Source organism: Narcine bancroftii, chromosome 5 (genome assembly GCF_036971445.1).
Source record: "Narcine bancroftii isolate sNarBan1 chromosome 5, sNarBan1.hap1, whole genome shotgun sequence".
Lineage (NCBI taxonomy): Eukaryota > Metazoa > Chordata > Chondrichthyes > Torpediniformes > Narcinidae > Narcine > Narcine bancroftii.
Genome location: NC_091473.1, coordinates 60,545,670 through 60,558,626, shown reverse-complemented (window position 1 = coordinate 60,558,626; position 12,957 = coordinate 60,545,670). Strand labels below are relative to the sequence as shown.

The window sequence follows — 12,957 nt, the reverse complement described above, 5'->3', positions numbered from 1 at the left end:
AGCAGGATTTGAATCTTTCATTGTCTGATGAGATTTGGGGCTCCATTTTTAATTTGATTAACACTACTTCCTTTTGTGCATAGCATTGCTTACTGCAATTTAAAGTGGTACATAGCACACATATGTCTAAAGTTAAGTTGTCTTGTTTCTCTTCAGACATAAATTCTCTATATGACAATTGTAAAATAGGTAATGCTTCTTTAGTTTATATGTTCTGGACCTGTCCTGCTTAGAAGAATTTTGGAAAGATATTTTCTAAACACTATCGGTAATTCTTAAATTGAGATTGGAACCTTGCCTTTTATTGGCTCTTTTTGGATTACCTCAAGATGTTGATGTTTTACTGACTTCAATTCAAAGCCGAATTTCATCTTTTGCATTGTTAGCCAGACGTGCACTTTTAATTAAAAGGAAAGATAATACTCCACCTACATATGCACATTGGCTAAGATATATTATGGCTTATTTAACTTGAGAAAAAAATTACATATGCTATCCAGGATTCAAATGTTAAATTCCAAAAGACCCATTTATGGACAATTATCATAATCTTAAGATTTAAGGTTGTTCTGGAATTTTGTCGCTGTGTTGTTCCTCTCCAAGTTGGTGTCACTTGATTCATACATATCAACTTTCAACCTTGCTTCGAGGAAGGGGTTTTGAAATTTTTCTTTTGTTTTTTTTTCTTGTAAAATCGTATTTTATTGTTATGACTGTGCTCTGGATTTCCCTATTATGAGAATATTGTATAATGTTTATTTTTCTGAATCTTGTAACATATTGTATCATTATATTGTTCAATTGTTTATATTTTAATACATTAAAAATATTTTAAAAGAAAGAAAGACATGTGAAGAATGTACCAACTCCTTACAGCCAGCATGGGATTCAAACCCTTGACCCAATTGCTGACGCTGTTTAGGTGTTGCACTAACTGCTATGCCAAATGCACCGCCTCTGCTATAACAATTTTTTGTTTCTTGCAGCTATATGCTAATTTTCTCCAAATTTGCTTTTCCAATTCCTGCTGACTGTTGGATCTAATATAATCCCATTAACGTGGTCATCCCTTTCTCATTCCTCTTCCATCAATATAGTGCTCCAGTCTGTCCTGTCTGAGCACCACTATGAAATTTTCCCTAACTACCAATACTACCTCTCCCCCTTTATCCTGCCCTATCATGTCTAAAACAATGCTACCCCATAACATTGAGCCAACAGTTCTACCCTGCTTACAAACCATCATAGTAATGGCTATGATGTCTTAACTCCATGTGTTGAGCTCATTTACCTTTCCTACCATACTCCTTGCATTGAAATAGATGCAACTCAGAACATTATTGTCTCCATGCTCAACTTTTCTATTTCTGCATTTGTCTGTGGGCTTATCAACATCTTTTTCCATAAGCATTCCACTATCAGCTGAGGTGCTCTGGTTAACTTCTCCTTGCATCACTAATTTAATCTCCCCAGAGTAGCATGAGCAAATCTTGCAAGAATATTGGTCCCACTTCAGTTCAGATACAAACTGTTTTTCCTTTCCTAGAAGAGAGGCCAATGGTCCAAAAATCTGAAGCCCTTCTTCTTCCACCGCATATTAAACTGTATTGTCCTCCTCTTTCAGGCCTCACTAGCATATAGCACCTCACTAGCATATAGCATTGGAGTAATTCTGAGGTCATAACCACAGAAATCCTTTCCTTTAACTTGGCATCTAACTCCCTGAGCATGCTTTGCAGGACATTGTCACCTTTACTACCCATGAAATTGATCTCCACATGGACCATGACATCTGGCTATTTGCCCTCCCACTTGAGAATGCTGTGGACTTAATTTGAGCTGTACCTGACATTGGCACCTAGAAGGCAACGTACCTTCTGGGGGTCTTGATCTCAACCAAAAAAATCTGCTATGTTTCCCTGACCATTGAATCCCCTATCATATTAGTTCTCCTTTTTCCTTCTTTCCCTTCTGAGCCAGGGCCCAGACTCTGAGCCAGAGACCTCACCACTGTGGCTTGGCCCTGGTAGGTTGTTTCCCCTTAACAATATCCAAAACAGTGTACAGGTTATTGAGGGGATGGACACAGGGGTATCCTGCACTGAGTCCCTATTCCCTTTTCCTCTCCTAATGGTTACCAAGCTACTTGTCTCTTGCCTCTTGGTTAACTGTGTCCTTCATCTTGTCTGCCTCCTGAATGATTCAGCTCCCTAACACAGTCTATCAGGAGCTGCAGCTGGATGCACCTGGCAGGTGTAGTCCTCCAGGATGCTGGCGGCTTCCCCATTTCCCCACATTCTACAAGTGGAACTTACGACTGCCCTCCCTGGCTGCCATTTACACTCATTGCATTTGGGGAAAAGATCTTACCTGACCTCACCTGCTTTTACCTATATCTCTTAGTGAAACCTTCCCCCTCCACCCCTTGCTCTCTCTCCCCCCCCCCCCCCCCCCCAATATATTGCTGCTGTCACTTGCACCAATACCTTAGCCTCTTGAGTCAAAGCCTACAAATCCCCACTCTTATAATGGGCTACTTGTACTTTGAATTTCCTTTCCTCTTATTGGCTTCTGGTTCAACCTCTCAGTGGTCTCATGCCAATCATTGAGTTCAGATTCCTGCACTCTATTTAAATTTAAAAACAACTCAAACAAAGCTCTCAACATTCACCTCAGTCAGTAATCTCCCGCCAGTCAGAACAGAGTTGAGGGGGAAATGGTGAATCTGTGGAATTTGTTTTCACTAACAGCTATGATGGCTAAGACATTGGGTATATTTTAAAGTGGAAGTGGATAGGTTCTTGATTAGTAAAGGTGCCAAAGGTTACAGAGAGAAAACAGGACCATAGGTTGAGAGGGAAAATTCAGAAGTTCAGATTTATTGTCAGAGTACATAAATGACATCATGTACAACCTGACATTCTTTTTCCTTATCAGTAGTGCAAAATACTGTACTCAAGAAAAGATATGTACAGTATATAAAAGAGAAATGTAAACAAAATACATACAGAAAAATTCAGTGAGAAATAATGTGCAAAGTAAGAGACGCACACCATGATTTGAATGGCAGAGCAGACTTGATGGGCTGAATAGCCTAATTCTGTTCCTACGTTCAATGGTCTTCCTGGGAGGATAGGTTAAGGTGACAATGCTGTATGTTGGGATGATATTTTATGATGCAGCAGATCATACAGACACTTAAGTTCCTGATGCTAATTTATTTTTCGTTTCTAGATGCAGACTCTGATATTTTTATGCTCTCTGCTTTCTTTCTAGAATGGTCATAGATGGCAGGCAATACAAGATGTTTTAATTACAGACCAGGACAATTTGGATCTTGCCAATGTTAACCTCATGCTGGAGCTTATCATACAGAAGAAGCAGCAGCTGGAAGCTGTGAGTATTCTGAAAGCTTAAAGATAACAGGGCAAAGGGGTTATTTGGCATTGGTTGGGGGGGGGGGGGGGAGGGGAGAGACCAGAGCAAATGTCAAAGGCAAAGAGAGCTAATGCAATATTGAGATGATCCAGTCTTTATTGATCTACCCTGCAGTCAGGTACTGGTATATACTCCTCTGCAGTACATCTTTTTGCTTGTAATATTATAGCAGCAGCGGGGTCATTTCCTCCCTGATCACAATGCTTTGACGTGTTATGGTTGACGTGCAAAGAAAGCATCAGTTTTTATTGGATGCAAGAAGTCCATTAGCAGGTATGGTGCTGGTAAAAGGTTTCAGACTAAACATGCACATGTGAAAAATGAAACTGAGAGACTGGCCATTACTTGGTTTTGGCTCAGAGAAGGAACAAAACATAAGTAAAACTGGGGAAACAGGCATTCAAGGAGGAAAGAGCAATAGTTTGGAACAAATTTGTATGAAAAGCAAAAAAGAATTCTTAATTTTGAATCCCATAGGGAGCTCAATGAGCATAGAGGGCAAGATAAAACATACAGAGGAAGTTTATAAAGGTAACATGAATTCAACATTATGGAAAACCTTGATTAGAGGAAAGCATAGGCAATGTGTTTAAAATATATCGGCAGGAAAAAAAATTAAGGAAAACCATTTATGGAGCAATAAGTGAAGGGGAAGAGACGAAAATGTAGCCTATGTGCAGAGGGTATGTATACTGTTATGAGCCCAAAGGACCCCAAAACCCAGCAGCAATGATATTCACCATGACAAATGGTTACTTAAACAAAAGTTGATTTTAATTATCTTTAAACATGAAAACTGAATCAAACTTTAACTTATCACTATTAACTTAAATAACCTAACTTAACCCCCTTCTAATTCTAAGTGCATGTAATGTGTGTATGAATTTAAGAAAGTTCTTTGGTTCACAGTCCAATCTCGCTTCTCATTCTTCCAAGTTCTCTGGTTGTAGGCAATTCTTATACTGTGCACAGAAGTAACATGTATAAAGTTCACCAGGCTTTGGTGCTCGAAAAGTAAATGGTTACCGCTCAGGAAGGTTCTTGTAGGTTTGCAGAGAGAGATGTGTGGTTCCAGCATTTCCACAACTGATGTACAGTTGTCACCTCAATGTCTTGCTGATGAAACTTGCCCCATCAGGGTTCTCCAGATGATAACCTCTTTCTTTCAGGCTACTACAGAGTTCCTTTCTGTTCCACTTATTCCAAGAGAAACATCAGACAGATAGCACTTCCAGCCATCCGCCACTCTGAAGGTTCTGTTTCAGTTCCTGGCTTGTTGCAGCTTTCTGTGTCACACACAGAAACACAAGACGCCCTTCTATTTCTCTCTCTGAGTCTCTGACTGCCTGGAAGTATGTGTCCTCTCTCTCACCTGCAAAACCCCTGATCCTCTCCAGCAAATAATAGGAGTTAGTCTTCTAGTTCATCTGTTGTTTTTAGGTAAAAAAGAACCCCTCAATGACCTCTGAGCAATCTTGTCAAAAGCCTTGCAAAGAGGTATCAGTAGACAGCCTGTCTGCTTTCTGTGGCTTCAAAGACAATAGTCCATTCATTCATGCCGGCAATTCAATTAACACCCACTTGTGAAATCCATAGGCATTCTGCACAGTTTCTGCAAAGTACTGTGGATATGAAATCTCCAGTATTTCAAATAAGATCTGCTTTAAAGTGTGTGCATGAATGTCATCTACCCTACTTTTCCCAATTTATCTCCCCAAAACATCTCCAAATATTCTGTTACAATACATTTAATAGAACTTTATGAAGTGACATTCTGGCACATTGATGAACGTATTTAAAATCTACATGGATTTCAGCAAGTTTGAAAAAATTTCACATGACACCAAAAACAGTAAAACCCCATGGGATCAGAAGGGAAGTGTCAAGCTTTCTTAAAATCTGTTTCAGTGGAGAAAGCAAAAAAGTAATGGTTGATAGGAACATCACTGACTGGAGTACTGTATGCAATTCAATGCCACAGGTTCCCTTCTCACGGTAGGAGCCTCAATTAAGAAATATGCTGCCAATACCACAATTGTCAGTGTGGTTGGAAGTGAGGAAGAAAGATCCAGATAGCAGGAAGGTTTCAATGAGACTGGGTGAGCACAAATGCTACAAAAATAATTCAGTATGGAGAGTGGAGTTGAGGAAAAAATGATTTCACTCAATGAGTGGTATTGCACCAGAACTCAGTTTGATGTGGTTGTGGAGGAGAGATTCCTCATCACATTTAAATAGTATCTGTATAAACACAAGAATCATGACCAGCATTGTTGTTGACCAGGAGCTTCTTGGCAGGTGAACCAGGCAAACCTTTGTCTAGCTTGAACACTGATTTTATTGCAATATGATGCCCTGAACTTCTGTACTTTTCTACAATCAACCAAAGTTTTCTGGTACAAAAGACTTGAAGGTTAGCACATCTTTGGCCATTAGCACATTTGTTATGTTAAAAATACAATTTGGATTCAAGACTTCACACATGTTGAAGTTTGGTTGTTTGAGGCTTGTATCATTTATCTGTAATTAGGTTCATGGATGAACAGGCAACATCTCAGGCCAAACTCTGATTAAGGATTGATATAACAATACTAACTGAAGAGATAAATGAATTTGATCATGCAATTATTTTCCGAGATGAGGAAATCTAGGGTAAAGGTTAAATGATTAACTTGAGCTAGCTATTCAGGACAGAAATGGAGAAATGCTTTACACAGGTTCATGGAAATCTAGATATGCCCCTCCCTTTCCTTTAAAATTGTTATCAGTGCGCCTTGTTACAATGAGGTCTTGAGAGATGGAAAAATGGGTACAGATAAGGACAGGCCAGTTGCTGTGCTATTATGGCTATTTGTGACCTCCTAGTGACCTGTCAGCATTTCAATCTTTATTAGTCTACGCAGTGACATGACTAAAATAATGTGCTTTGCATTTACACCATTCTGACTTTTTTTGGATAGGAATCGCAAGCAGCTCAGCTGCATATCCTCATGGAGTTTCTTCAGGAGGCAAAAAGGAATAAGAAGGAGGTTAGTTTCGCTTTTCTTTTGCAATTAACTTGCCTATTTGAAAGTAATGTTGAGATAAAATCTGGCAATAGTTGCTGCTATATATGTGTGTAATTTGTGGAAGCACCTGCCCTTGAAGTTGAATTCAAGTCCGATGCCAATGATACGGATGTTTCTGCCTTTACTGAAGTTAAGAACACCACTGAAGGAGTGTAGAACCTGATTTTGGATAACACATCAAATCAGAGTCTGTCCCTCAGATATAGTGGAAGTCATGGAATTGTGGAACACAGAAACAGGCCTTTTGTTCTCCTGAGACCGTGCCAACCATCAAGTACCTATTATAGGTACAGTATCCCACATCTGAAACGCTTGGGACCAGATGATTTTCATTCTTTTTTGGCTTTAGGAACAATGGAACTAAGCAGCACAATAGCATCAACAGAATATCTGTATCAATGGTTAAACAACAACAAACAACAGCAGGCTTTTTGAGCGCTGACTTGATGCCACAAGTGGAAAATTCACATGAAATAATGTTTAGTACTTACAAAAAAAAATGAATCACTGTGTACAAAAGAAGATAAATGCAGCACCAAACACTAGAAATTCTCCTCGATGGCTTTTTCAAATGTTTCCTCTTGTGTCACCTGCCTCATTAACAATGGTTTTTGTCTTATGACACTACTGGTTGACATCTTGCTGCCGGTCCCCAACTGCGGTCCCTGCCCCTGCTTGGGAGCCCAAGGCAACTTCTTCGATGCGGACGGAACTGCACCTGATGTTGAGAATGAAGGCGCTGTCACCAACTCCAGCTGCAGCCGACGTTGAAGATTTGGACCCAGCTCCGTTTGGCATCTTCCTGGCCAGAAGCAAAGATTTTGTTTTTATTTTACTGTTACCGTAATCAAACTAATTCCAATAGAGCGTCAGAGCCCCACATGGGCAAGTCAGATATTGAATTTTTTTAACTTGTGATGTCATGTTGGCACTAATTAAAAGTTTGGTTTTTGGATCTTTTCGGAACTTCGGATATGGGGGACTCGACCTGTACCACCTAATCCCAGGCTCTCAACTGCAGACGCTGGAATCTGGAACAAAAATCAAACACTTTGAGCACAGCAGGTCAGGCAGCATCAGTGGAAGGAATGAGATGATCAATGTTTTGGGTTGAGGACCAAACTCTCATGAGCTTCTCTCTGGATTCTTCAGGTCCTGGCACTCACTCATCTCTCGAGAATTTTTAAAAGTTTTTTAAAAATTTGCCCCCCCCCCCCCCCCCCACTTATGGTTTCTCCTCCTCTCATGCCTTTGGTCTGATCACCTCTGGGCCCCCTCTCCCACTTTCTTTCTTTCTCCTTTTTATGTGTAGGATCACCCCCCCCCTCCCCCCCAACCTTTGTCCAGTCTGGACAAAGGGTTCTGACCTGAAACATTGGCCATTTCTACCCATGGATGCTGTCTGATCTTCAGGAAGTCTTTCTGTTCACAATTCAAGCTTCTGGCACCTCTGTTTCTCAGGATTTTGGATAATTGGAACTGTTGTGGGTACAGTGAAACCCCCAATGCCAAACTAATACACTTACATTAAGAATACATGATTTAAAAAACAAAAGACAGTGCAAAAATCAGTATTGTAGACTTTAATTATGTAAAGTTCGCTTTAATCAAATAATTCCCGTAATTTACAAATTTTAAATTAGAACCCCGGTTGCTGGCACTATAATGTAGTTTAAGCCGACAAGGTTGTCATCCTGGGCGACTTCAACGCTCGTGTCGGCAAAGACTCAGAAACCTGGCCAGGAATCCTGGGCAAGCATGGCGTCGGCAAGTCCAACGACAATGGGCGCCTCCTGTTGGAGCTCTGCGCAGAACAGCGGCTTGTCATTACAAACACCCTTTTTCAGCAGAGGGACAGCCTTAAGACCACCTGGATGCATCCCCGATCCAAACACTGGCACCTCCTGGACTATATCCTGGTGCGAGAAAGTGACAAACGAGATGTGCTCCACACCAGGGTCATGCCTAGCGCGGAATGCCACACTGACCACCGGCTGGTTCGCTGCAAGCTCAACCTTCACTTCAAGCCAAAGCCCAGGAACAATAAAGCCCCCAGAAAGAGGTTCAATGTTGGAAACCTGCAGTCAGACGAAGCGAGAGGAAACTTCCAGGCAAACCTCAAAGCAAAGCTCGACGATGCAACCCGCCTCACGGACCCATCCCCTGAAACCCCCTGGGATCAGTTGAAGACTACCATACTGCAATCCACTGAAGAGGTACTGGGCTTCTCCTCCAGGAAAAACAAGGACTGGTTTGACGAAAACAGCCAGGAAATCCAGGAGCTGCTGGCAAAGAAGCGAGCTGCCCACCAGGCTCACCTTACAAAGCCGTCCTGTCCAGAGAAGAAACAAGCCTTCCGTCGCGCATGCAGCCATCTTCAGCGCAAACTCCGGGAGATCCAAAATGAGTGGTGGACTAGCCTCGCCAAACGAACCCAGCTCAGCGCGGACATTGGCGACTTCAGGGTTTTCTACGAGGCTCTAAAGGCTGTGTACGGCCCCTCACCCCAAGTCCAAAGCCCGCTGCGCAGCTCAGACGGCAAAGTCCTCCTCAGCGACAAGATCTCCATCCTCAACCGATGGTCAGAACACTTACAATCTCTTTTCAGTCCAAGATTCCGCCCTGCTCCAGCTCCCTCAACAGCCCCTAAGGCTAGAGCTGGATAAGGTTCCCACCCTGGATGAGACATATAAGGCAATCGAACAACTGAAAAGTGGCAAAGCAGCAGGTATGGATGGAATCCCCCCAGAAGTCTGGAAGGCTGGCGGCAAAACTCTGCATGCCAAACTGCATGAATTTTTCAAGCTTTGTTGGGACCAAGGTAAACTGCCTCAGGATCTATGTGATGCCACCATCATCACCCTGTACAAAAACAAAGGCGAGAAATCAGACTGCTCAAACTACAGGGGAATCACGTTGCTCTCCATTGCAGGCAAAATCTTCGCTAGGATTCTACTAAATAGAATAATACCTAGTGTCGCCGAGAATATTCTCCCAGAATCACAGTGCGGCTTTCGCGCAAACAGAGGAACTACTGACATGGTCTTTGCCCTCAGACAGCTCCAAGAAAAGTGCAGAGAACAAAACAAAGGACTCTACATCACCTTTGTTGACCTCACCAAAGCCTTCGACACCGTGAGTAGGAAAGGGCTTTGGCAAATACTAGAGCGCATCGGATGTCCCCCAAAGTTCCTCAACATGATTATCCAACTGCACGAAAACCAACAAGGTCGGGTCAGATACAGCAATGAGCTCTCTGAACCCTTCTCCATTAACAATGGCGTGAAGCAAGGCTGTGTTCTCGCACCAACCCTCTTTTCAATCTTCTTCAGCATGATGCTGAACCAAGCCATGAAAGACCCCAACAATGAAGACGCTGTTTATATCCGGTACCGCACGGATGGCAGTCTCTTCAATCTGAGAGGCGCCTGCAAGCTCACACCAAGACACAAGAGAAACTTGTCCGTGAACTACTCTTTGCAGACGATGCCGCTTTAGTTGCCCATTCAGAGCCAGCTCTTCAGCGCTTAACGTCCTGCTTTGCGGAAACTGCCAAAATGTTTGGCCTGGAAGTCAGCCTGAAGAAAACTGAAGTCCTCCATCAGCCAGCTCCCCACCATGACTACCAGCCCCCCCACATCTCCATCGGGCACACAAAACTCAAAACGGTCAACCAGTTTACCTATCTCGGCTGCACCATTTCATCAGATGCAAGGATCGACAATGAGATAGACAACAGACTCGCCAAGGCAAATAGCGCCTTTGGAAGACTACACAAAAGAGTCTGGAAAAACAACCAACTGAAAAACCTCACAAAGATAAGCGTATACAGAGCCGTTGTCATACCCACACTCCTGTTCGGCTCCGAATCATGGGTCCTCTACCGGCACCACCTGCGGCTCCTAGAACGCTTCCACCAGTGTTGTCTCCGCTCCATCCTCAACATCCATTGGAGCGCTTACATCCCTAACGTCGAAGTACCCGAGATGGCAGGGGTCGACAGCATCGAGTCCACGCTGCTGAAGATCCAGCTGCGCTGGATGGGTCACGTCTCCAGAATGGAGGACCATCGCCTTCCCAAGATCGTGTTATATGGCGAGCTCTCCACTGGCCACCGTGACAGAGGTGCACCAAAGAAAAGGTACAAGGACTGCCTAAAGAAATCTCTTGACCACATTGACCACCGCCAGTGGGCTGATAACGCCTCAAACCGTGCATCTTGGCGCCTCACAGTTTGGCGGGCAGCAACCTCCTTTGAAGAAGACCGCAGAGCCCACCTCACTGACAAAAGGCAAAGGAGGAAAAACCCAACACCCAACCCCAACCAACCAATTTTCCCCTGCAACCGCTGCAATCGTGTCTGCCTGTCCCGCATCGGATTTGTCAGCCACAAACGAGCATGCAGCTGACGTGGACTTTTTACCCCCTCCATAAATCTTCGTCCGCAAAGCCAAGCCAAAGAAAGAAGAATCATGCCGTCATCATAATGAACTCCCTCCACCAAATTGACAGATAAAGCCTTACTAATATACCTAATACTAAAAATAAAGATTATTACTCTGCAGGAATAGAGACACATAGTCTCCCAGCGCAAACAGCATTGATTGGCTCTTCATCCTGGTGAGACTCTCGGCGCAACCTGACTCCCTCCATGCAGGTGTCCTGGTCAGGCCCTCTGTGCAAATTGACTTGCCTCCACTCAAGTGTCCTGGTCATACCTTCGGCTCAGCCTTACTCACTTCCATGCAAATGTCCCAGTCAGGCCCTTGGTGCATCTTCCTCGGGCTGACAGCCTGACTCACCTCCACGCAAGTGGCAACAGAGAAAGGAATGCACATGAATTGAGGGGCATTTCCCGTTCACTGGGGCATTTCCTGTTCAGTGGGCCATTTCCCGTTCAGTGAGGTAAACCTGCACATGTCCAATGTAGTCTCAGCGCTACCCCACGGGGTCCATCTTCTCAGTCTTATTTATTTAAAATCTATTAGTTAATCGTTTCCTTTTTTTTGCCAGTTGTTTGAGTTTCCAGTTGATTGAATTCTAGATAATGGTGATTTTACTGCACAAGGACAGGGGAATAGATTTAGGACAAAGATGAAAAGGAGCCAGCTCCCCCAGAGCCCATTGAATTTGTGGAGTTTTTCTGTCAATGAAGTAGTAGTGGCAGCCTCATGAAATTTATTTAAGACACTGAGTTTTTTTATAATAAGGGAATTAAGGATTATGGGGAACAGATGGGTAGCTGGAGCGTATTTCACGGCTCGATCATTGATTATCTTATGGAATGACTAATTAGGTTTGTCAACTTCATTGCCAAAACCTACTTTTATATCTAATGTTATCATGTTGTACCTGTGCTGGAGTGGGACCAATATCCTTGCAGGGAAGTTTGCTCGTGCGACTGGCAGTTTTGAACAAGTGAGGCAGTGGGCTGGGAACAAGAATGAAAGTTACTCGAGTAATGACAAGAATAAAAGCAGCTACATTGGTTTTGATGAAAGTTTTGAATTTAATAGATATATGGAGGAGGATTCATCTGAGAGATATTCATTTTATTTTATTTGAGTAGGTATGACTTTTATTCTAGATTTGATTTAATTTTGATTTCGATACAACTGTAAGCTACGTTTTTTGAAGCTGATTATAAAGCGAGGACTTTATCTGATCATTCCCCTTTGTTAATAATGGTGGAAATGCCTGTAAAGGAAAAGACAAGTTATAGATGGAGATTGAATTCTTTATGATTGAAGAAAAAATTTGGTGAGTTTGTTCGAACACAAATTTGGACACTTGTGATACAAATTTGAATTCAGTAAATGATAAGTTTTCTATATGGGATGCTTTAAAAGCATATTTAAGAAGCTAAATTATGTTTCACTTCTAAAATTACAAAGGATTATATTAGAGAGATTGATCAATTAGAAAAAGAGAACAGTTTTCTTAAAGGATCTTCAAAAACTGAGTTCTGAAAATAAACATAGACAATTAATAACAACGTCAGTATAATATTGCAATCTTATAAAACTGAAAAAGCAATTATAAGAACAAAACAAAGATAAACAAATTGGGTGAGAGATCACGTAAACTATTTGCTTGGAAATTAAAGGCAGAACAGACCTCGAGAATAATTAATGTTATTAAAAAGGATAACGTAGTTACTTCTAAGCCTCAAGAAATAAATGAATCATGTAAAAAAATTTTATTTGAAATTATCTAGTTCGGAATCTTTAAAAGATGAAAGAGACAGTTGTTGAAAAATGTAGCTAGATTACTTGGAATAATTTATTTAGCTGATTTGAGTGTTGTAGTGGCTTTAGATGCAGAAAAAAAGCATTTGAAAGATTGGAATGGGATTTTTTGTTTAAGGTGTTGAAAAGATTTGGATTGAATTTTGTAATTTGGATTAGGGCACTATTTAATAATCCTAAAGATAAAGTAGTGACTTATGGAC

General features: G+C 42.0%; 1 protein-coding gene across 2 annotated transcripts in view; it reads left to right on the top strand.

Annotated features, from left to right (window-relative positions):
* Positions 1 to 12,957, top strand: part of cop1 (COP1 E3 ubiquitin ligase) — a 141,610-nt gene that overhangs the window by 42,912 nt on the left and 85,741 nt on the right. For both annotated transcript variants that reach the window (XM_069937536.1, XM_069937535.1), the window contains exons 5-6: positions 3,277 to 3,396; positions 6,399 to 6,467. In XM_069937536.1, coding sequence (XP_069793637.1) covers positions 3,277 to 3,396; positions 6,399 to 6,467 — 189 coding nt within the window. The remainder of the gene's footprint in view (positions 1 to 3,276; positions 3,397 to 6,398; positions 6,468 to 12,957) is intronic.